Genomic DNA, 25,781 nt, shown 5'->3' on the forward strand with positions numbered 1-25,781 from the left:
AATATAGAGTTACCTAGTGTAGAGCAGTGAACAATACTGTGGGTCTATAACGTGCCCTCATTTGAAAAACGTGAGGTAATTATTGTATGGTCCTATCTTAAAGACACCTGTGTTAGCAGATCCTTGTGGTTATACTTGGGCAGCAGGGAGAATATTTTGTAAGCTTTTGCATAATGTGTAGCAGTTCTTTTGGAGAGAGAAATAAAATTACTTTGGTTTATGAAGTCTTATTTGTAAACAGCTGCAATACTGTTGCTTCTGTATCAACAAAGCTTTTTTCTTGTGTGTAGAAAAGTATATTTCTTAAGCTGGAGGTATTCCTGCTAGCACCTTAAAGAAAGCCCAAACAAAAGAGTGTAAAGTAGGTAACACCTACCATCACTATTTTGGGAATGACCAACTAAATTTTGCAGTATAACAAATATGTCTTTTGAATTACAGGATGCTTTTCACAGAACTTTCTGAGAGTCAGAGCACGAATGTACTTTAATTCAAGTAGGATGATGTCCCAAAGGTAAAAGAGCTGTCATGAAGAACGTGTTACTCTGCCAAGACTTTCTACGGTGTCAAGCCAAGAAAGCCCTTTTTCATGTTCCTTGGTGGTTCTCAGCTGTGGTTGTACTGTTGAGACAAAGAACCTGGCAGGTCTCAATTAGGTATCTCAAACAGACAGGTCCTGGGCTTCAGAGGTTGTAACCAGTGCCTTAAATTCCACAGGCACTTAGTGCAAATTAAAAAGCACTGGTGTAATGTGCTCAAAGCACGATATCCTGCTTTAGAAGCGGGTTGCCGCATTCTGCACCCGCTTCAGCTTTCAAATGGATTTAAAATGTAGCCTCAGGTGTAGCGCATTGCAGTAGTCTAATCTTGAGGTGATAAAGGCATGACTGATTTAACCATAGCTTCTTGTTATCTTGGACTGGGGTCTTTTCATTTTAACCATTTTAAGGAAATGGCCTTTCCTGAATCAGCAGGCTTGCTTCTGTTCTTACTATGTAATAAAGCACAACAAGAGCAAGCTTCTCTCAGTGGTGAACACCTATGAATGTGTAAACCTCACAGGATGCCAGACCCCAAGTGCTGCTGCCGTGGTCCTGACCTGCCTTACAGCTTATACAATATGCCAGTAAGGTGCATCAAAGGGAAGCCACTGCTGGTATCCCTCAGTGGAGCTGCCAAGCTTTACAAGCAGCTGGGGTCTTATGAAGTTTTGCTTTCATATTAAAATAAGTTTATTTACATATCTGTGCAGCTTGGGAGCAGAGCTATGGGAGAATGGGAAATTCTTTTGAGGTGTCCACCAGTTCTTCTGGGCTAGCAGAGCTGTGAGATGAAACACCCTGTTTCTCCTCCAGCCTGTCTCTAGTGTTTAGAGACCACTTACAGCTGCAGAGCTGATTACAAGTTCAGCTGCCAAGCTGACCTGGAAGCTAATTTAGTGATAACCATGGGGTTCTTTAAGTTCCAAAAAAGCCCTCTAAATGGGAAATGGCAAAGCAGTCACACATGCTGACTGCTGGTGCTCAGTCTACCTGCTACCACCCTGCTTCACCTCAGAAGGGATGAAGCCTGGGCCTCTCTCCTTGTCTGGAGAAAACTGGGGCAGTGGCCTGGGACTAAGCCTACCACTTACTAAAGGAGAAATTAATCTCCATGAGAAAGTCAAACGGTATCTCTGTATCTCATTCTTCCTCAGCAATATGTGGTTAAGTATAATCCTTTCCCAGGACATATTATTTGTCCTGTCTATGTAGATAAACTATTGCCCAGCACAAGAAGATCCTGATATTATTTGAGGCTTTTTGATACCACCTTAATGCAGATAATACCCTTAGAGATGGAAGAGACACAATGAAATGTCAGACGTCTGGAAAGAAGTAAACCAGAAATAGGAATTAGATCTTGTGAAAATTAAATACATGATCCCTTCTGCACTTAAAAGATAGAATTTTGGTTTGTTCTGTTTTTTAACTTGGCCTCCAACTTTGGAAAAAAAAAAAAAACCCAACCTTTTTTGAATGTCTTAATAATTTGTGGTGTACTTGGAAAAGTCTCCTAGCTGGATAATATTTCACTGTTTTTTGAATGTACTTGGGATTACCAGAGACTGAAAGCACATATAAGCACAAAAACATGTTAAAGGCTTGACTGAAATGGCACTTGGAGAAATGCAGCAAGTATTGGAGTGTGTCCTGATCCTCCTCTTCATGATTGCTATGCAGCCATAGTTGCCAACATTCTTGCTTCAGCTTGTATTCAATTTGGGTATGATTCTCAGCTATTTGAGGAAAGCCACTAGAAATTGTTTCCGTGGCAGCCTGTTTTCCGTGGCAGTACTGTTTTGGTGTAAATTGCAGTAAAGTTCAGACTTTTCTATGATAGAAGATAGAGATGATACTTTCATCTTATCTGTTGATCTCTGTGTCAATTCTTGCCTTGTTTATGTCATTATTTTCTATGTAGTCCATATGTATATGCTTTACACTGATTTCATAACTGATAATACCAGGCCTCTTGATAATTTACATAGAAAGTTAGCCAACTTTAAAAAAAATAAAATAGTTTTGTTTACTGGTCAATTATTAATTAGAATTTAAATTAAGAATACAAGTGCATGCAGTTGGGTTGACTCTCGTAATACTTCATATAAACAAAACTTACTTTCTGCAACTACCCACAGAAAAAGCAGTATTAGGAGTTGAGACATTGCACGTCTCTTATTTCAGTATTTTTACACTAGGTAGGTGTAGTATTTTTGCTGGATGTTACATTCCTTTTTCCTAATTTCATTCATAATTTCTATTTTTTTTCCCAATACATAGGGAAGATGAATAATGTCATGGAGTGCATATAGGAGTGTGACTTATGCACAAACATTTGTATGAAAAATGTAAAATCTAAAATGAAAATTAAGTAAGAAGTCTAAGAAGTCATGTACTTGATAAAACAGTATTACAGTCTAAACAGATAAAAACCCCACAAAAATATGAAGATCTGTGACATTTAATCTTTTTCTATCATTGCTATTAAAATATTAATGTAATTATAATAATTATATATTATTTAAGATTATTGATTTAATCTTATATAACTAAAATATTTTAAGCAATATATTATTTTCAATAAATATTTTCAGTTATCTTTTGTGAATGTAATATGTTCTGCTGTAACTGTTTTTATTCTTCACTACATTTCTAGAATACTTATCAATAATAAATGTTGGCAAAGCATCTGGAATGTCCATGAAAATATGATTTTCAGTATCTTAATTTTTTTAATCTTGGTCAGTAATACAGAATATTACAATAAAAAATAGGTTGAAACAACTAGAGAATTATTGGTGGAGTATAAAAATTAATGATTTCTCTAACAAAATGTTGGAATGTCTTGGACAGAATTATATCCCAAAAAAAAAATACTTAAAAGTTGCATTGAGACTGTTTTACTTTGTATTCTCTGCTGTGGTTTTATTCTTGATGCAGAGGAAAAGAACTGTCTATGAGAGAAGTCTAAGTGCCACATACTGACAAACTCAGGATTACCCACAGAATTTTTGCCATTTGATTAGTAAAAGGAGTTAATTGTTAATAAATTACAGTCCTCTGCCTCAAATAAAAAAAAATCTCTAAGTATAGAATCTGAAATACAGACAGGATATGGTAAATTATCTGCATGCCTTTCAGGTGTGATGATGTCATGCTTTACTTTTAAGTCTTTGACTGTATTAATACAACTTGTTTTATATTCTTTCTGCAGTGAATCATTAGCATTATTACCATTTCAGACATAGTAAAATCACACATCAACACATAGCAAAGGGGTAAAAAATTCCATTATCCATTCAGAACAATTTCCGATGATAATACAAATGTTACCCAGGACAGATCTTTGAAATGGATACCAATTCTTTAAATTCTTTCCTGTCTGTTTCAGGAAATAGTGAGATCCCATTGATAATGAGGTACAATGTATCTAAAGTTCACTTCTAAACACTTGGTTCTTTGCTGTGAAAGTCATCTGCATTCCCTTTATAATTCTCAGCCACCAGAGATATGTGTAATCTTGGAGATCTGATCCAATATCATCCAGAAAAATCCTTGATAATAGTTTCACCATTAAATCAATGAAAGAACTAAAGCTTCCTGCTTGTGTCTTCTTTAAAAAAAATTCTGAGGCAGGGGAATAACACTTTGGCTTATGGGTTTTGAGATTTCGTTGTTTGCAAATAAAATTATTATTACCATTATTATTCAAGTTCTTAATCAAGGCGAACAAATAGCATCTGTTTGTTATCATCCTTCCTACAGAAGACAAAGGCTTCAGTCCCTATGGTACTGACTGCTGGCCCCAAGTGGCTGCTGGATGTGACTTGGCAAGGAGTAGAAGACAACAAAAACAACTGCATTGTGTACAGCAAAGGTAAACACAAACTGATTTTTTTTCTTTACTTTCTTGTGTAAGCTACTGAGATAAATATGTACCTGTTGCTTACTAGGAAAATTAATACTAAGTCTCCTTTTAATGTCAGGTTTTGGTCTTATTTTTCTTCCATGTTCTGGTTTTGCCTTTTTTTTTTTTTTTTTTTTTTTTTAGTGATATAAAAACCCACATGGTAGCTGTAGTTTATTAAATGCTTTATAAACACTGAAGGACATCAGCTGGCATAACATATACTGTCCATTTCTCTCTGAGAGTCAGTGCTCTGGGAAACATCAGTGAAACCTATATGCTTTGAATAGGTGAATTCTTTTTGACATTTTTGTTTGGGCATACTGGATATCATTTCTGTATTTTACATTACATTGTAGACTACTAACTGAAATCTAGTTTCATATGAAGAATGAGAATTTGATTGGACTATGAAAAGACTTTATGTCAGAATGGTAGCATAGGATAAATGGAACTGGATTTCAGGGTTGTCACCTCTGACATTCCACTCTCTCTGTGGCGGCATGATGTGATGATGCTACACTGGAGTGTATTGGTGAGTGGCAATGGATATCACTTGTGTCTTATGTGAATTTTCAGATTTGTTCAAGTCAGTAGAAGTTCTTACCAGGCTGCCCTCCAAAGATGCTTTATGTAACCCACCACATCTAACAGCTCCTTTGCTTCCAGGTGCACAGGTTTTTGTCTTACATCTCAAAACAACACAAAGAGCCTTGAGTTCAGTCCATAGCACCATGGACTATGCACCACTCTGGTGCAGTCACTGTGAAAGCTTTCTAAATGCAACTACAGAATCATTACAATATGTTTTTAAAAAAGGGAAACAAAACACCGCTTGAATATATGGAATAAAAATAACTTAGTGTAGCTGTGTTTGGCATTTACCCTACAGATCAGGTTGCAAAACTATGACTTTCCTTCCTTGTATTTCAATCTCAGCACTTTGTGAATACTTTAGAACATGCACTGTTCTTGTTTAATTTCTTTTAGGTTTTATTTCTAGCCAAACAGACCTACTGAGATCAAAGATTTGTTTGCTGAGGCAACCTAGTGACCATTTCAGCATACAAGCATCCAGGCAAATAAGCACCCATATCAATATATTAACATACAAAAACACTAATCATAACATCAAAGACTCCTAAAAAACTTACTAGAAACAATTACAACTTGTTCCTATAATCATTGCAATTTATACACTTATAAGAGGATTGCCTTTAAACTGCCACAAGCCTTTGAAAGTTGAAACACTGAAAACAGGGAATTTGCATGTTAAAAATGAGTCGCACACCAGGGTCTTATAAATTCTTTCTATTATAATTACAGAATGTCAACACGTTCATTCTACAACCTGAAACACCTGCAGTACTACTAGAGAACTGGGCTCAGATCTAAAAAGGGTTGAGCTGCCCTCCCTTCACAGCTTGCTGATTGCAGCCCAAGTGGAAGAGACAGCAAAGTATCAAACACACTGAAGCTTTTTGCATGAATCCAGAGCTGCATTCATAATGCATAATATTCATAATATTGAATACACACAGGCAAACTTTTCTGCAAAAACTTCTTAATGTAATGGTAACCTATTTTCCCTCTAAAACATAGCTCCTGCAAATTCCCATAGGATGATGTCTTATCAAGTATTATATTCTTTCTGTAGTTACAATACTTAGCACATATTTACCAGTTGGACTTTTCATCTTCAAAGTATTTTAGAAGCATTAACTAATTCATTATACAGTTTTGGTCCTGTCTGATTTATTCCATTGAAATACAATTTTTTTTCTTTTTTTTTTCTTTTTTTTTTTTTCAAATAGTAAAGAACTTGCTTCAGTTTGATGCAATCTGATTAACCCAAAATACTAGTATTTTCATTCAAAAGTGTTGGGTTTTGTTTCACTGATCATGCCTGTTATTTTAGCACTTGGTTAACAAGGTATGGTGAGCCAGTTGAACAGTACGCAAGGTGAATTCTATCGTCTCTACCCACAGATGCATATTATAACTAAAGTTGAGGATCAGTTTGAGGATAAAGACATGTTAGAAACCTGCTGCTTCACTAAACTAATGCAGGAACTTGTAGATATGCTTTGCTTTCACTGTGTTCCGTTCCTCTCTTTGTGCTCTGAGGTGGCTGCTCTGTCAGTCATTAAGCATCTACCCTTGCCTTGAGCTGTGTTGGGATTTTTGTGCTAGAAAGATTAATTGGCTTGGATCACAAAACAATGTCAAATAGAAGATGGTAAAATAAATAAATAGAATAATGTTTCTCCCTTCAATTTGTATCTCATCATTCCAGATTACATTTCTTTGATTTGTGTTAGCTTTCTGTCTCCTACAGTGCCATTACTTCTAATGAAACGGCGTCAGCTGGCATGTAGCTGTAATTCGATGTTATGTTGTAGCTGCATGTGTATAATTTTGTTAGTTTGCTTAGCAATACGTTGTTATTTCTAAAAGCAATTAGCTCAACAAATGTGTGGAATTGTCCATGTAACAGATTTGGTCACCTGGGAGCTGTGTTCCATACTAAACTCAAGATGAGATGAGTGGAGTAAATTGGCACATTTCTAAGATGAAGATAAGTTTAGAACTGGCTAACAGTACATAGTACTGGTTGATCAGTTGCTGACTCAGAAGTACATGCCATATTTCCTTTTAGCTCATTATAGAGATATCTTTGAGAGCAGAATTTTCCCCAGATCCTTCGGGAGAACATAGGAATGTCAGTTCTGATTTCCAATTCAGTAGAGGCTGTGAGCACTGTAGTCACCCACATTTTGCACACAGAATAATCTCAGGGTCAGGAGTTTAGAGTGTAGGTTCTATTGAAAGAGAATTTGAACTGGCTGACTAAGTCCCTGTTTGCCTTCAATGCTCTCCTTCTCTGCATAAAATACTTCATATTTTCCCTAGGCAAACAAACAAAGCATATGTGTGCATATTTATTTTTTTATTTATTATTTATTTATTATGCACACATACAGGATTATATTTCTAAGTTATTAAAGTGCAATCACAAGTCATCTTCTATTCAAATCTTTAGATAAAGAAACCAATTATTTATAATCATGCATTAGAGTACGTTCAAAGTGAATAGCTATGAAATAAATATTCAATACTTGAAATAAGTGATATTCTAATTATTCTGTTTAGTCTAGGATCACTACCTGTATTTTTTATAACTTCATTTCCCCAATACTAGGACAAGTTAGAAAAGAAAAAACAGTTCATTAGGGATAGTTAATTATTATTCCATTTTACAAATTCTGATACAAGCTGGCTATTCATAGCACATTCCATTCAATTTTCTTAAAGGAAACTTTTCCTACATTCAAAAGTAATGCTGTTTTTTTTTTTTTTTAATAGTTATCGTAACATTCTCTCTTGTTTCAAAAATGGACTTTCAGAAAGTCTATTCGGTAATTTGAGATATGTCCTAGAAACTGAGATTTAAGAGACAGATTTTATGAATTAAAGCTTATTTAGAAATATATGTTCTTTAAAAGAAAAAAAGCTTCAGCATAATTCAAGCAAGTTGCAGTGGTAGGAAGTATTAATGCATGAACTGTATCATCATTGCTGCATTGTGTACTTTAGAAACATTTTTGCCTAACAGAGTTGTGCACCAGACCTGGAAAATCCCTAAGACCATGGTTAAGAGTCTCCCCACAAGCTAGGAGGGGGCTGGGATATTTATTTACTGCAAATCTTTCACTGGAACAGCAAGGATTTTAAAAAATAAACTGACCAGAATAGAAACAGTGTAAAAACCACAGTTGCACCGACTAAGAGCCATGCTCATGAACAGACATTTTTCTAGATATTATTTAAACCATTTATGTGAAATGTATGGATACCGTATGTTTAGTGGCATTGTTAAAACAGGGTGTCTGTACAAATATTTAGCTGTGAGAATTATAAAATCATAAGGCGATTAAGTTAGCTAGTTGTGAAATTCCAATATTGCTTTTTAAATGACTTCAGGATATAGGAGGTGCTAAGGTTATTATCTGTTATCAGGAATACAGCGGAATTGTACGACTGGATAATAACTAAACAACTGACACAATGTAAAATTACATTATCAGTGTGTTAAAACAAAATTGCGCCCTAAAGGAGTCTACATGCCAGCTCAGAGCTGCAGTGTAATTATGCTTAACTCTGATAATTAAAATACAACGGAGATCAACAGAATCATTTTCATTAAGAAAATTATTAATGATGGTGGTATAACAGTAATTGATTGCAGAGCACCACAGGATAACTCTGTGCAGGAAAGCCAACATGTGTAACGTGTGTCTGGGCCGGTCAGGTTGCGTTGCGTCCCACTGAGCGTGCTGCTGGCCAGGTGGCAGCCGGGGGGCACGTCTCCTGCTACAAATCCTAATTTAGGAAACGATTGCTTTGCAGGCTGCCCCTTGGAGGGACAGGGATGGGTGCTGGTACACGGGATGATGGGATGGGGTCAGTACGGCTGCCAAAAGAGAGGCGGCTGCAGGCAGTGACTCGTACATTTTTAAGCTAGCCATCATCTCAGTTTGTATGAGGCAGTGTTTGGTTTTGCATTTCCATTAGTGATTTACTGATGTTATTTCCTCCTCTGCCTGGCCTCGCTGAGTAGTTTATGCCCTTCGTTATTTCTGAGAGGATGTGGGAGGAGGAAAGCCCATCCTTGCCCCAGCACGGTTGCACAGGCACTGTGTGACATCTCCGTAAGTGATTCCACAGGGTGCTCCCGTTAATTGTGCTGGTGGCGCGGACACAGGATATCGAGTGCCATAAAAAGCCTCCATCTCTCCGTAAGTGAAATCACAGTCGGTGCCCACTGAGCAACTATAACAAAATCCTTGCTAGGGAGGATGTTGCCTAAGGGTGAGATCTGAGAATTGTCATTTTCTTTGGTGAACAAAAAAATGGGGAGTGGGGGGAGGGAATTTCAGAGGAGTGCTGCTCCACACAGCTAAGGAATAGGTCCTTGCTCAAACAGATGTGGCTTTTGAAAGCTGCCCAAAAAAGTTTATTCTCCAATCACAGTAGAGAAGAAGCCTTCTAGGGTGAATTTACAGAATGATAATAGTTAAAATGACAGCTACCCACATTGAAATTGTGCCATGTAGTTAATTTATTAATAGAAGATTAAAGAAAGGCAGCACAGAGGAGAGGGCAGGGCAGAAGTCGGGGCTGGAGGCAAAGGGCTGGACTCGACCCTTCTGGGGCTTCCACTGGCTGCTGAGCCCCATAATTCACATAAAAAAAGTCAGTAAACACATAACTGGTTACTTATTTCACTGATACTGGGGTGGCTTATTTAGCTGATGTATGTGCCATTTACTGAAAATACCAACATTGTAAAAGGGTTATGTAAAACCACTAGGAAAAATTGAAGGCAGTTTTTAATTAATTTTGCTAATTTAAAGTAAACATTCTAATTTTTAACATAGAGGAAAATCAATTCTTGCAAAAGAAGGGTACTTAAATTTTTTGTTTGGTGACAGCATTATTTTTCTTGATTGTTCTGTGAGATCCTTGATACCATGTTTTCCCCAGCAAGAGAATTTTCAGCTAACAAATACTTTTTTTTCCCCTGCAACTTCAGGCAATGTAATGGTACATTGCATCACAGACATACAGCATCAGGGACCCTAATGAGACAGAGGTCAAAGACCATAAGAAGTTTAAACACTGCTGCATTAGAATATGAGTATAATTTGGTTTGGGTCAGAGAACAAGTTGTTTAGTAGGCCAAAGGTTTACTTGGGGCATATATTTTAGATTGCAAGGGGCTTTTTTCCACATACTACTAAAAAGCAAATTGAGTAAATTTACGAAGTCTGTTCCACCTGGACAGTCAGAAAACTGCAGCATCTGCTGTCCTACTGGATGCCTTCATTAGCTATACAATGTGCTGAAGCCTTTGGTGGTGCTAAAGGTTTTTGTTCCTTCTTTGTATCCACTGACAAAACATCTGAGTTTTTAACAGAACACATGTGACATCCTAATATCAAAGGTCTATGGAAGAGCTAGTTTTGGATTTCTTTTTACACAATACTGAAAAATTGCAAAATATTTCTCATGGGAAGTATAATTTATGTGTATAATGCTTACATATAATAATATATCTTCATTCACAGTCATTGGAAGAAAATGTGGGTACAGACGTAAGGGTATGATGGGGTAAGTAGATGTCAGGCTCCCTGTTTGGTTTTGCAGGGATGTTGAGAAGGTGGGACGCCAATAGCATTGTTATGAGTGAAAGTATTGCAAATCCATCTTGATAATTTCCTTGCTGGACACAGAAGGAGAAAATGTTTTGCCTCCATCACTGGTGGTTCTTATGGCTTGTTGATGGTATTCACAGTGTTGTGGGTTTACTTCAGACACTATTCGGCTTCAAAGAACTCACAGAGCAGGACTGTACTTTTTGCTTATTTTATTTTTACCTTTGTAAATAGATCTAGTGGGGTATTTTCTGCTTTAGGGAGTTAGAGGTCAGAACCTTGTAGATTTTATTAATATCAACAATAAAAAGGTTATTTTATGCAGCTTTATGGACATGCATGTAATAGCACACTGTATATTATTACATGCCCTTTAAATTCTAAGCATATAGGTAATAAAGGGAAGATGAAATACCAGAGTACAACTAAATTTCCACTTCTAATATGAAAATGCTTTTGTTCATTATTAGTGCATTTCATTTATGTAGAGCCAAATTATATGAGTTCTTCTCATATGTATATTGATTTGGGTCTTTTTTCTTATGTTCTTACCACTTACTGTGTAGTGTATTTCATAGTTCAAACTTGGAATTATTTTTCATTTGAGGAGACGAGGAAATAGGCAGAATACTGACATGATTTGCATGGACTTATGTATTTTGCACTGAAGCTATAAAAAGCTGTAAAATGAGTCGAAAACTCACCAATGACAGCATGTTCAGGATGGAAAAGAAGCCCAGTCTACACTTCACACTGTGACCATATGAAAAGGAACTGCTTCATGCGTTGAGACCACTGGCAACAATAAATGCAAGCAGAGTGCTGAGATTTTTTTTTTTTTCCAATGTATGTATCTCCCCCTCATTTTTCTAAGTCAATTGCAGTAGAATCAGTCATTTAGAAATTTTTTTAAGAAAAAATGTTATCATTATTTTCAGGATATGTAATACATGCTAAATGCGATTTATTTTAAATTATTTTTTTACCCATTATGCTCAGTAACTACAGAGGACTGCAATAACCTTGTGACCCCTGGGGCTCATGGAACCATTACCTCTGTCATCTTCCCTACAAAGCAAGAGTGAAGAAAAAAGCCCCAAATTTGCTGAGCCACACATTTCAAGTTGTCGACAGCCCCATCCACAAGAAAACAGAAGAAAATATATATGCACTCTGTCCTGTCAAAAGGCTTTCACCTTATCTTGAGAGACTGTCAGGGCAGGAACATCATGGAATGGACAGGAGTCTATTAAATTAATAAGCTGCTGGATGGTGTCTGGAGAGTTATGATGCTCCATAAATCCAGTTTGATCATGGTGGACAAGGTTTAAATCTGCAGCCTCCTAATACACATCCAGGTCCTGGATTGGATTTTAAGTTTTGTGCTGGAGACACAGAGATAGTCCTGTAGCTTGTGAATTAAGATTTATCATTTTTTCATACTTTTTTTTCCCCCTCTACTTCCTGACAAAAATGAAAACACCTTAGGGATCCTGGCAAATGTTACAGCTTTAAATGAAAGAGCTGTTGTCAAGGTGAAACCATGACCTAGAAGCCTAATATCAAACCTGGGTCATTCTTTGCAGGCAGCTCCATTGGTACTGAGTATAAAATGTCTGTATGTGAGGAGACAGGGCTGAATTAATCTGCAGCCTGTTTTATAGTGATTCCTATGAAATACTTCTACTGTGTATTTTTTTGATACAAGACAAACTAATGGTGTACCATGTAAAATGAAAAGATGAAAAATGTTGAAATATATTCTTCCCCCATTCCCGGTGTGTATAACAGACACTGAGGTGTGAGAATTCTATGTCCCTTATCTCCAAATGGATTAAGCCTGGTGCTAATAAGAGAAGACCCTTCTATAGCATTCAAGGTGCCAAGTTCCCAGCAAAACCTGTGTGATGTGCAGCCGTGATGTCCAAGTGGCTAGTGAAGCTGGGCTACCTGGAATGCAGCATTAAAATCATGTTGGATGTGTTTTGTCTTTAGCAGCTTACAAGCAAGGCTGTTATTATGGAACAAGGGGTGGAATTCAAGAGTTTCTTGGCCATTTCATTGACCTGCAAGCCACTGATTTATTGTTAGGTCCCTAAGCTCCTATTGCTATTACTCTGGAGACTCCAGTAGGCGATTGTTGTGCTTGCCTGCCCAGGCAATGGCAGAGCCAGCAGCTCTCTCTTCTCAAACTCTGTAGCCATATTTGTTATCCTGACTAATTTATTTATTGATGATACTTAGACTCTGTGTTGAAGCAATTTGTGCTCCTTTTTGTTCTCGTCGTTCATTTAGGAGCTCTAGGAGGCTTCCTGACATTAGAGAAGTCTAAAACCATTGTATATGTTAAAGGAAATAGATAGCTTGTGTTGCAATACCAGGGACACTGAGATTTGTTTTATGCTCCGGAAAATGGATTCAGAGACAAAAGCAATTGAAAAAAAAAAAAAAAAGCTCTTCTGGAGTGTAGGTTTCCTTAAACAGAAAATGGGATCAAGATGTAACCCTCAGTCATCCATACATACATCTCCCTCCACCGTCTTTCAGGAATTGCTTAAGAACTGTAGCTAGAGATCATGCATGACTGAATCCTGACCTCTCTATTGATCCTGGGGATCAATGTGTGTACTCTCTGATCCAAAGATCAATGTCGGCGTTTCTCTCCTTCTCCTGTGGTATTCCAGCACTGCTCATTGGTGTAGGCAGAGGCCACAAGGAGCAGGGCTTCCCAGCAGGGCACCATGGTGCTGAGGCCAGCACTGCGGACCACGTCTATTTTTCCTGATGCAATGGTGATTGCACCCTGTTCTTTGAGGCAGGTTATGAAGTGGGTATAGTGATGTGGGGAGAAGGGAGACTGAAGGTTATGGAAAGAGCTCCAGCATGGCAGAGAATACAGGAGTCCCTCACTGCAGGTCTCCTTGCACTTGAGGCACGATGTTCCTGGTGCCTACAGGTGCCCTTCTTCTCACCAGGGCTGGGGCACCCCTCCTTCTTCCCAACAGAAGAAACTGATGAAAGTGTGGAGAAGTTGCAACCTGCTTCAATATGTTTTCAATATCTATAGAATGAGCTCTTGTTACTGCAAACACGGAGAGAACTTAGCAGCCTTTTAAAAATGTAATTTCTTTTGATGTTAGAAAATACATGGAAAAAAATGCTGTTTCAGATTTGTTTTTTTCTTTCTTGTATCAGTTTCATTCTGTCAGGGCATATGGGGCAATGTGATGCTGACAACCAAAAATCCATGCTAGAGCATACTCAAATTGTGATACCTAAGCAAGTTGTGACGTTAAAGAAGATTTTGTAGAGATGTTCTGTAAATGAGTGGTGATGCACATGACTGAATTGGTCAGTGGCATGCAGAACCAAGGCATGTTTCTGGAGCAGAAATTCCCTGTAAGGTAATATAATGATATAATATCATAGTATGTAGGCATATATACTTGCATACATGCATATACATATATATAAACCGAAACCAAAACCAAAACCTCAGGCCTGTATTTAACTCAAGCTGCAGAAGTTTCTGAAATCTCTTCCTGTAGCTGCAATATATACTACTTCATGGGTGGCTCCATCTATTCTAAACAATTATACTATCACAGGTTAGTAGTCATTAGGAGGAAATATTATTTGAAGACGACTTTAGAAGATAGAATAAGTCCTAGCTATCATTGTTAAACCTTAAGAAAATAACTACTATTAGCTTTATAAATTACAGAAGAATGTTAGTTTTGCAATAAAATGGTGAAAGTAGAAGACAAAGAAAAATATGCAAATTACAGAGTGCAAACCAATGTAGAAAGAATGTTGAAAAGTTAAATTGCATTAGAAACACTAGAATATACATTTATTCTGATGGATCAGATGGATTAAGTAACCATTATAACTTTTTATTTAAAAAAATGGAAATGCAGTCAGATAATACATACAGGGCTCTGTAAGTTTATTTTGGTGAATGAAGAATTCTTGTTTTAAACAATGGTGATGTAGAAACACACACAAGTTGAAATTTTCCTTTTACAATTGAATATATATAAATAATGTACTAGAAGCATCTAAGGACAGTACACTAATTATTCAAGATCTGAAAAAATGAAAGACATGTTTAAGAAAACTGAAAATCATGGGGTTAACAGGAATTGACTAATATGAATCATAGAACCGTGGAATGGCCTGGGTTGGAAGGAGCTTAAATATAATCTAGTTCTAACCATCCTTTATGGACAGGGACACCTTTCACTAGACCAGGTTGCTCAGAGCACCATCCAACCTGGCCTTAAACATTTCCAGTGATGGGGCATCAACAATTTCTTTGGGCAATCTGTTCCAGTATCTCACAGTAAAGAATTCTTTCCTAATATCTAGTCTAAACCTACTGTCTTTCAGTTTGAAGCCATTCCCCTTTGTTCGTCACTTCATGCTTTGTCAAAAGTCCCTCTCCTTCTTCCTTTTAGGCTCCTTTCATGTACTGGAAGGCTACAATTAGGTCACCCCAAAGCCTTCTCTTCCCCAGGTTGAACAAATTGAATTCTCTTGGCCTTTCATAAGAGAGGCGCTCAATCCCTTTAATGTTGGTGGCTTCCTCTGGACTCACTCCAACAGGTCCATATCTTTTCTGTGCTCGGGACCCCAGAGCTGGATGCAGCACACTGGGTGGGGTCTCACCAGAGGAGAGTAAAGGGGCAGAATCACGCCTTTGACATTCTCCCCACTCTGCTTTTGATGCAGCCCAGGGCTTGTTTGTCTTTCTGGGCTGCAAGTGCACATTGCTGGATCTTTTCCAGCCTCTCATCCACCAGGACCCCCAAGTCCTTCTCAGCAGGGCTGTTCTTGATCTGCTCATCCCCCAGCCTATGTTGATACTGGGGGTTACTCTGACTCAGGTGCAGCACTTTGTATTTTACCTTGTTCAACCTCATGAGATTCCCACGGGCTACTTCTCGATCTTGTCCAGATCCCTCTGGATGGATCCCATTCTTCAGGTGTGTCACCCACAGGTGTGTCAGCTTGGTGTCATCTGCAAATTTGCTGACGGTGCACTTGATCTTTTTGTCTGTGTCCTTAATAAAGATATTAAACAGCACTGATCCCAATAGGGACCCCTGAGCAATACCAGTTTTCTCTGATGTCCATCAAGTCTCTGAGATGTTAACCTCTGTCCTCTGGATGTGACTGTCCAGCCATATTCTTATCCGTCTAGAAGATCATCCATCAAATCCATCTCTCTCCAGTTTAGAAAGCAAGATGTTGTGGAGGACCATGTGAGAGGCTTTACAGAAGTCCAGACAAATGACATCTGTTGCTCTTCCCTTGTCCACTGATGCAGTTACTGCATCACAGAAGGTCACTGGGCTGGTCAGGCAAAACGCCCTTGGTGAAGCCATGCTAACTTCAATTGAAAAGTAAGATGAAGTGTTGTTGTTGGTCTTCAGCTGAAACAAATGTTCACATGTGTAGGAATGGAGGTATGTGAGATGTAGGGGAGATAGCATTGGTTTTGGCCAGACAAAGCATTTACTAACGTGATAAGATGGGCAATTGAACTTAGTATGAGATAAAAAGGAAATGTTTTACACTAGGAAATGAGAAGGGTGGCATCAAGTGATCACTATGCATCTTCTATTAATAATCTGTTCTTTTAAATGTGAACAGGCTCACTTTTATGGTGACTGCATGTGCATTTTAATGGATTTAAATTATGTGAGGTTGAAATGCATTTTCAAGTTACAATTAAATGAAAATTTAAAATAAGACTGACAGATTGCTAAGGCTAAGCCAGTTCTATGATTAAGGTTCAATTAAATTATATTTATCATGGGAGCAAATGAAGTATAAAATCACAAACAATGATATTTTTCAGTGGCTTACTTTGGTGGAAAGTGTAGTCTGAAGTATGACTTTGAGACTTTTATCTTTCATTCCCTCCTAAAGTAGAAATTAATTAGGGCTAAACAAGCATTGGCTGTAGGTTCAGAACCCCATCCCGAGTCTTTCGTGGACCAGTGGTCTAGGAGCAATTTGCTGTTTGTCATGCAAAGTATTATGTATTTTATTTGGGTTTAACTAGCTAAGTTAGGGGGAAAGTTGAAATTTTATTAGTTGTTTAAGAAATTAACTGGTTTTGTTGCTTTCATGCAAGCCACTTCTGGTCCTTTGCACTTTCTCAACAGATCTGCTGAGACTGATTCTTTAAATATGGTTCTTTCTCTTTCCATGTACTTTTTATGTAAATCCCTAAATATCAGAAGCTTTGCTGTGAGTCAAGAGAATGCTAGGTTTGTACTTGCCAGCTATTTCTCAGTTTTATCCAGTGTACCATAACAAGTGAAGCACGACAATTTTTTAGACTGCCACAGTATGATCTTCAGCTTTATGTAGATGTGACACTGGTGCTCTGTATTTTTGATACACTTCCTAAAATTCATTATTTATTTGTTCTTCCTTTTTCCTACAGAAATATGAGTAAAAGGAATTATATTTTGCATTCTCTTTTATTGATTTTATTTTAATTTTATAATCTAGGACAAAAGTGGATTAACTTTGGACATTGAGCAGCTTGTATTTTTGATATCTTTAAAAAATTATCCACAGCATCTTAAAAATTGTTCTTTCAAAATGCCATTTCTCTCCTTTTTGTAAGAATGATGGTAAGTGGGAAAAATAATTTTGGATCAATTACACCTAAAAAAGCTCCATAATATATTCAGCTAGAAGATTCTAAAAAAGTGATGAGCTGATACATGACCTTCTTCTCTTTAAGAACATATGAACAGATTCAGGAAAGTGAAGCATGATTCTAGTGCTAGTGTGTCCCTAACTATTGCAAAGCCTAAACATTTGAATAGTTGAATACTCAAAGGACTAATTGTACAGAGAGAATTCAGTTCCTGAGTAATAGACATCTACAAAAGCACCCATTGGGAAGTACTTTCCTTAACAAAAGCATATTCTTAAATGGGATTCTTTTCAGTTATTAAACTGATACACCGAAGACCTAAGACTTGATCTTCAAGCTGGAGATACTGAAGAAAATTCTTAAGTTCAGGACTGCTATTTTTTGATGTTAGTCTTGTATGGCTGGATCATGTCCCATGTGTCATCTCTGGGTTGTTGATGTTACAGAGGATTCAATAGAAGCTGATTAGCAGAGGTTTTCTTTGACCACTATGGAGTGACAGCACCCCATTAATATCCAGAAGCATTCTTTGTTTTTACTTAGTTTCTTTGCCCTCTTTCTTTCTAGAGAAAAGTTGAGTCTCTGCTTTTGAAGTTTGCAGACTCCAGTCACTAATATTGTTAGTTAATTAGTTAGTTACTATTATCAATAATGTTAGATACTGGGGGAAAAGAGAGATCCTGCAGATTTTAACAGTAAATCTGAATCCATTTTGTCTTTTGGAAATGGCCCGAACAGATTTCAGCTGTATGCTACAAATCAAACACCTGATTTATCAAATTGTATCACTTTCATAGTAGTAACTTGTCAGATCCTGATAAAAGGTTGCCTCTGATTCATGTTTCAATGAATTAATTTGCTGTGGCCCCACAGAATTAGCTAGTGGATGCACATGCCCAACTAAACACAATAAAAAAAAATATTGTACACCATTCCTCTTACTGTTATTTATTTTCATATGGCACGTGTCATGACAATGGGTTCATATTTGCTAAGTGAAGGAGTTTTGTAGAATAATACCATAAGTAAAGAACACAAAAATAAAAAAAAAACAATGAGGAAAAATATTTTCCCTTGGAAACAATCTTATTTTCCTATGATATTGTTAAAGAAGACTTTGAGTTTTAAACTCAAAATATTCTTCTAGAGTTGCTATATTATTTTGCTTTGTCCTGATATAAGTGGGGTTTTTTTTATGGAAAATAGACTTCTTTCATAGCACTAAACCAGTTAGGCTATGTCCTTAACACAGGGAACAGCTGTTAATGTTTCAGTATCTTTAAAATATTTTCACTATATAGCCTTTGGTTGGTACATTGTCTTTTTGTTGCTGTTGTTTTTTGCATCACAGACAGTTACCTTCATTGGCATCTACTGGTATAAAACAGATGCAGTGGAGCAAAAGACCCATCCCATAATTTTCCTCATTCATTGTTCTCATTTCGTTCCTGATTTTCTGATTCTGCAGAAATTTAGGTGCATAGAGGAAATGTCTAAAGAATGAACCACATCTCTGAGTAGTCCTTTCTTATCATGTATAATGCGCCATAAATTGTATGTACCCAACGATAGTGAACTCTGCCCTCCAGAGATTGAAAAAAAATGTCACTAGTCAGGGTAAGTAATCAGCAGGGACTTACAAGTCCCTTGACATCCTTTCATCATGGCTCCTAAATATTGTCTTAGCAGTAGGGCTCTTTGGCAAATTAAAGCACAAGAGAGAAAGCACATAGGACTTCATGTAGAATTCAGGCAATGAAAAGGAACTGCCAGAAGTAACCAAATCCCAACATTTTGATATGTGGCTGGCTTAATTGCATTTGCATTTGTTCCCTTTTGAAAATGGCATGCATCATTCTGCCTTTTTCAGAGCTTATATAGCAGTCTATGGGTGATAATCTAGTGTTTAACTACACGTAGCTGGACTGCTAAATAAGTTTTGCAGAGTGATAGTCTGCATATCATCAGGCATCTTCAAAATCCTTTTGTATTATCTGGCCAGAATATTTAGTATAAACTGAAGTAACAGCACACATGAAAGAAAAACAATTATACAGTATTCTTCATGTCTGAGCAGCCCAAATAGTGAGTGTATGATTTACAGCATTTGACACTGAAATGCAGGAATATTTTTCTTGATTTTAAGTGTTTTTAAATGCTCTGTAAGTTGTTCAGTATCAGTATGCATGCTTTTAAGGCAGAAGGTAAGAAGCAAACATTTCAAGCCTTATTGTTTAGGAACAAGTTGGATGCTTAGCATGTCTATTTACATCTATCACTATAAAGTCAAGAGAGTAAAGAATTATTTGGAAAGATATTGATGGATTGTTGAAATGTAACTACTCGGTTAGTGAGACTTTTGATAACTCTTATATCTACTTAGAGTCAAAGTTGCTAATGTGTAACATGGCTATATTTCATTACGAAAAATGAAATATTTCTGTAAGAAAAATGGGAATTTCTGTAAGAAAAATGGGAATTTTTCTGAATTCATTTGATATGCTCCTTTTTTTTTCCTTTTTTCAGCATAGATAACTCTTGTTTTGGGAAATTTTAACATAAAATTTTTACTAACTTATCCCATGGACAACTCACAGCTTAGGGAGATCCTTAGAGTAGTTCCTTAGAATTTGAAATCTTTCCAGTTCTTAGTTTACTGCAGATTTGTTTCTACCTGAAGTCACACTATTTCTTAGTTGTAGAAACAAATTTTTTGCAAAGTTGTTATCATCCTGTCATAAGGAGAAGAAACTAAAACTTGAAATACTAGCAGCAGTTTTTTGGTATTTCATTTGCATTACAGTGACACATGGCTTTGAATTTGGACCTTAATTCACACTTCCTCAGAAAGCATTAACATTTGGGAGAGGGTTGTAATTCTTGGCTTGAAGTAATTTTTTTCAGACGTGCACCCTTCCTTAATTCAAAGTTTGGTTCAATCTTAGGGCATTATGTAAATTTTTTAATTGGGGGAGATTGTGAAGACCTGTTTCTCTTGGACAAAAGGAAATACCAAAAAGGCAACCAAAGCGACCGAACACAGTGTCATTCTAAACTGCCAGGTTGTTCATAGGTTCTAGTCTGCTGGTGATATAATTTCAACAGATACACTAAGGAAAGTGCCAAGACCAGCTTTGACAGGGTTTTCTTTTTTTTTTTTTTTTTTTTCTTTTTTTTTTTTTTCCTTCCCTTTTTTCACCCCCTCCTCCTCTTTCTCTTTTAATCCCTGTGGGGCTCTGTGATTTTTCATAGCTGGACTAAAGTTGTGTCAACGGGAGACTTCCACCATAAAGACTGAAATGTTAAAGAAAGCTACAAGGAACAGCTTTGAGGCAAGGTTTCAAGCTTTGTCATCACGCTTGAAGAATTTTCTGTTTAATGTACTGTAATGCAGTATTCAATGGGGACAAGTTTAATTGAGTTTTACACAACCCAGTTGGGAGTAGCGCTGCAAGGTAGGTGATGTCTAGGTTTTTAATCTTCCACTCCAGAGAGGCTTGTTGACGAAGTGGTTCTTTCTCTTTGTAAGAAAAAAGGGAAGCATGAGAAATGATACATCCGTGGATAAAACCAATTGGCAACCCCCAAAGGAATGAGGGCGATAAGGCGAATCCAGCACTTGTAAGAAATAAAAGAATCCAACTGTTCATTTAAATGAGAAACAACACATGTGATTGAGGAGGCAGGGAGGCTGGGCACTGGAGTGGGGAGGAAGGGACTAATAAACAGAGTGGCTGGTGTTGGGAGTTAGGCGTCCTGCAAAAACAAACCAGGGTTTGTTAGGCAGATTACCAAAGAGATAGTTAATGACATGTATTTTTTAAAGTAAAAGGAGAGTCGAGCATTTCCTATGTCAGAGAAGGTGGCTGAAGTGGCAGGAGGGAGGAAGCTGCTGTTAGGCAAAGCCCTACTTAAAGAATCACTATTCCTTCCCTGAGGCCTAACAGCAGCTCTCTATCAAACAGTGTAAAAATAGCACTGGACCCTGTCAAAGAGAAAATAATACCTTCTGTGTAAGCCTCAGTGTATTAAACTGTAGTCCTGTTCAAGTTACTTCTCCTAGAACTTAAGCAGCCGAAAGGATAAAAGCATGCAGTCAATATTCTGCCAAATCATCTCCCTGCTCTGGCTCTGCATCCCTGCTAAAGAAAAAAGTGTTTATCTCTCTCTAAAAGCACTGTCTGCCCTTCATAAAGAATTCTGCTCTTGCCAATCATGTACAATTATGTGTTAGAGCTTATTTTAATTTTCACCTACTAATCAATACTCTTCCACTTGTTTTCTCTTAAGATATTTAAGAAATTTGACCTGGTGTGTGACTGAAACTGTTTGCTGGTTTGATTGTTTTGTCCTTTAATGCTTATATTGGTGTTTGTGTTTGGAAAGGTTTTCCTCCTCGCTCCAGAGTCATTTGCGGGAGGAGACACAGTGCTGTGCACTGAGTGTTTCCAGGTTTCTTCTGCCATCTTACCATCTCTCATTTTGCCCCATCTGAATCAAGAGGACTTAACACATTGACTTTTTTTTGTAAAATGCACTGAATACCAGTGTTGGCATGAGCTTAAACAAGCAGTACTTGTGGAGTGCTTTGCTGCCAAGTAAGGTGTTTGCACGCCTTTTGGGAAGGCTGTGGGGCAGAAGGGCAGCCAGCCAGGCCAGCCTTGCACACACCTCACAGGCTGCCTTGCCGTTCCCTAGGCAAGCTCCAGAACCAAGTTTAGCCTCACACCTTTTTACAGACTCACCAGCAGCCCCTTCTTTGGCCTGTGGCTCCCACACCCAGCCCAGGGGAGGGCAGGCAGCCGTGGCTGTAGTCCAGCCTGCTTTAGGGAGGAGAGCTGGGGGTGGGTTTCGTAATGGTGCAGAAAGCCTCAGTAAGGAGCTATTGTGTGGGAGGGTTGAATTTCACACACAGAACATATATTGGAAATTGCATCAGAAGATACAGGATTTGCACTGTGCTGCTTTCCGAGGTACCACCAGAATCCCTGTTAAATTTATAAATACAGTGCACATGCAAAGTGTAGAGCTGAGCAAATAATTCACAATGAATAATTTATCTGACAAATTTAGCCTTTTTTCTGCTCATGAAATATCCATGAACAGATCTGTGATTTGTAACTGCAACCTTTACAATGCATTAGCATAGGGTTTTTTTAATTTAATTTCCTTGTGTAGTTTGGTGTAAAAAAAGTAATTCCTTGTTATTATTCATACTAGCATTTTAAATAGTCCAAAAACAGACTTTGAAGTTCAGCCATAGACTAAGGGAAGGGGTGAAGGAGACAGGTGTTTTTTACCTTGCTGCTGATGGTATTTGTCCAGAAACACTTTTTTTGTATGCTACATTTACAAGGACACCTCATAACAAATTTTATTTTTATTTTTGCAGCCTCTATATTTGGTGTAGAAAAACAGAGAGCTGCCTTTTCTTTAATGGAAGAGAATATTCTGAGAAATAACATCCAATAATACAAAAATTTCATGTAAAAACTGAGGTGGGAGATCTTGGAAGGATGGGACTGCACTCCCACACTTTGTTAAGAACAATGGATTTGCCATTTATCTCTGTTGTAAGATATGGATTATATCCCTGTTATATCCTGAAAATGGCATCTTTTTGGATGGGCTGAAAAATGGCATCTGCATGGCCTGAAACAATAGGAAGAAATGTGACTTATGTTTCATAAGACCTTTGCAAACTTTGTAGCCCCTTTTTCAGAACAAAATGCTTGTAACTAAAGAAATGTAAACTAAACCCCTTTGGTTTTCTGAGGTAAATGGTTTAAAAATGTAGCATTAACATACATACTTTCTGCATATTCTTAATATTATTTTTCCCCATAATCTCTTCATCTTTCTATTCTAATACTTTCTATATAGTCAAAGAAATTCATCACTGTTTACTATGGATTAAACTGTGAGGAGTTTAACCAGTTTCACTGAAGTTATCAACTGAATCTCTTTGCAGCTTTGTTACAAATAGAGGGCAGAATTTTTACTGTTGCTAACCTTACAATTTACCATTATTTCAAAATTTCTAAAATGTTTTTAGCATAACCCATTTTTTTCTTTATGTATGTATAACAAAACCTATGAAATAACCTCAGAGGTAATGCTTAAGAAATGGGCAGAAATACAAAAAATTCTGTTGAGAAACTTTAATTGAGTGGGCCTAGTCCAGCCCAAATAATGTATTTGTTCTTCATTTGACATATTTAAGGATAATGCATGGTTTGTGAGGCTCTCACAGAGTAAATACATAGCTCTGCTCACAAGAACAGCTTTGACAATACCTATCTGGTCAATAATCTCAATAATCTGCTTATTCTTCTCTGCATGCAGAATTAAGTCTGTAGGCTTTGCTGGGGAAGAAGGTTTACCCCCTTTTTTCTGATGGTATGTCAGAAAAGAGTCAGTTGGATTTCATATGCATGTTTTCTTCTCAGAACAACTTAATAAATTCTAAGTGGTTCTATCTCAGTAGAAACCTACTGTGGGTATTGAATACCTTTGAGAGCTGCCATTAAAAAAGATCAAATTTGGTCCTCAGAAACACCATGCTCAGTGATGAGTGATACAGAAAGAACCCAGCTTGACTTTCAAAGCCAGGATGAGTTCACACAACTGCTACTTCTTTTAAATGGATCCACTGCACACAGAAAGAATTGAGGTGTCGTGAAAAGTCCAGCATCTATTTATATATTTATAATAGGCCATGACCACACATAATAAAAATGAGTAGTTCACTACCTCATTTTTTGGTATTACATAATAACAAAAAACATCTTTAGGAGGATTTCAAAGCAAATCCCACCGCAGTCAGCTGAAAGAAGGAATTTTGGCATTTCTCCATCCTGCAGACATAAGACAGTTTCAGATATAAGAAAAATAAGCATAAGATACTCTTCTTGCCTTCTTTACAAAGCTGTTTCATGCAAAGAAAAACCTAAATGCTCTCAGTGAATGAAGTATTCATACAATCCCCCAAAATGATGTAGGTAGATTAGCATTATTACTTTTATTATAATAAAAGTAGATACTATAGCAGGTTGTCTGGAATAATTCCAGATGCCAAGATCCATCCATTCTTGCATCCGTCCAAATTCACTGAAATCAGTGCTCAACCTGCATGGACATCTCTGAGCAGATCCAGCCAAAGCCTGGTGAAGGAAAATCTAATTTGGCATCAATGGGACTGGAATTTAGCTCATAGGACAAACTGTGTCAGGTCTCTCTAGCTGTGATTCTGACTTCAAGCCTTCTCAGCATCCCATTTATATATGTCATAGTTTTATAGCTGAGACTGGCATAAGATCAGGGAAAAAAGTAGCTTCCAAGAGCCTCCATGCTGGACATCTGTGTCCCTCTCACACAACTATAAATGCTTGTTTGTCTTTTAAGGAAAATGAAGTAAAGCAGAGCATCACAGGACATCCTGATGCAGAAAACTGAAGCAGTCTGTAGACCATCTATATCTTTCCTTCAATTGCACTCAGGTGGAGTATTTTGGTGAAGTACATATCTCCAGCCTTCATGCAGACATATAGACCAACAATTAAGTGGTTTGTACCCAGGGATGACAGACACAGCCACACCTGAAAACATCTGGGTGGTCACTCCTTGATGTGCTCATTCTAAAAGAGGCTGTCACAGCCATCCTGATGGAAAGAAAAATACTGTTTCTGCACACCATGTTGTGGGAAGGAGACTTGGGGGTTTACAACTTGCTGGAGATGGAGCAATTAGAGAAGCAAAAAAATGCAGGGATGACTAAACAGAGAAGTCACAGATGATCCTAGGGAGCGAAATAAGTTTTGTTTAATCCTTGTGCTAGTGGGATGATCATGCAATTTAGTAATGGGAGCTATTTCAAGTTATTTCAAGCCAGTGTTTCAATGGCAAATCACTGCATTTAAATTGATAACTCTTGAGAGCAGTACAAATTAGAGCTAAATACCTGTGCAGCTGCAAGAATTTTGTTTGATTATTTTTTCTTTCTAAAAGTTAAAATAAAATAATATATTAAGATAACATAATTAGGTAGGCATCTGCAGAGCTTAAATGCAGTCAGTTTCATAAAGAAGTATGGAAGCTGTTGCAAACAAATGAAAACATCACCCAGAAGCATAGACTGAGAAGATGAAAAGAAGCAGGGAAAGAATAAGAAAGTGAGAATTCATCTTTCATTCATAGATGATAACATCAGCACACCTATTATTAATAACATAATATTTAATCATGAATATCTACGAATTTCCTATAAATATCTAAGTATTTGTTCTATCTTACATTGTAATTAATTTCTGATATTGTCTTGATGCAGCTGGAAACAAGTTCTGAGAATAAACTCTCAATATTTCTACTTGTATATATTAACTCTGAAGTCTAGTAATCATCTATGGACATTTTTCATTATTTTACTTGGAATC

General features: G+C 37.2%; 1 protein-coding gene across 1 annotated transcript in view; it reads left to right on the forward strand.

Annotated features, from left to right (window-relative positions):
* Nucleotides 1-25,781, forward strand: part of ZFPM2 (zinc finger protein, FOG family member 2) — a 308,446-nt gene that overhangs the window by 191,963 nt on the left and 90,702 nt on the right. Inside the window, exon 5 of the mRNA XM_053994830.1 lies at nucleotides 4,308-4,419. Within this exon, the coding sequence (XP_053850805.1) occupies nucleotides 4,308-4,419 (112 nt within the window). The remainder of the gene's footprint in view (nucleotides 1-4,307; nucleotides 4,420-25,781) is intronic.

The sequence above is a fragment of the Vidua macroura genome, chromosome 1 (genome assembly GCF_024509145.1).
Source record: "Vidua macroura isolate BioBank_ID:100142 chromosome 1, ASM2450914v1, whole genome shotgun sequence".
Taxonomy (NCBI): domain Eukaryota; kingdom Metazoa; phylum Chordata; class Aves; order Passeriformes; family Viduidae; genus Vidua; species Vidua macroura.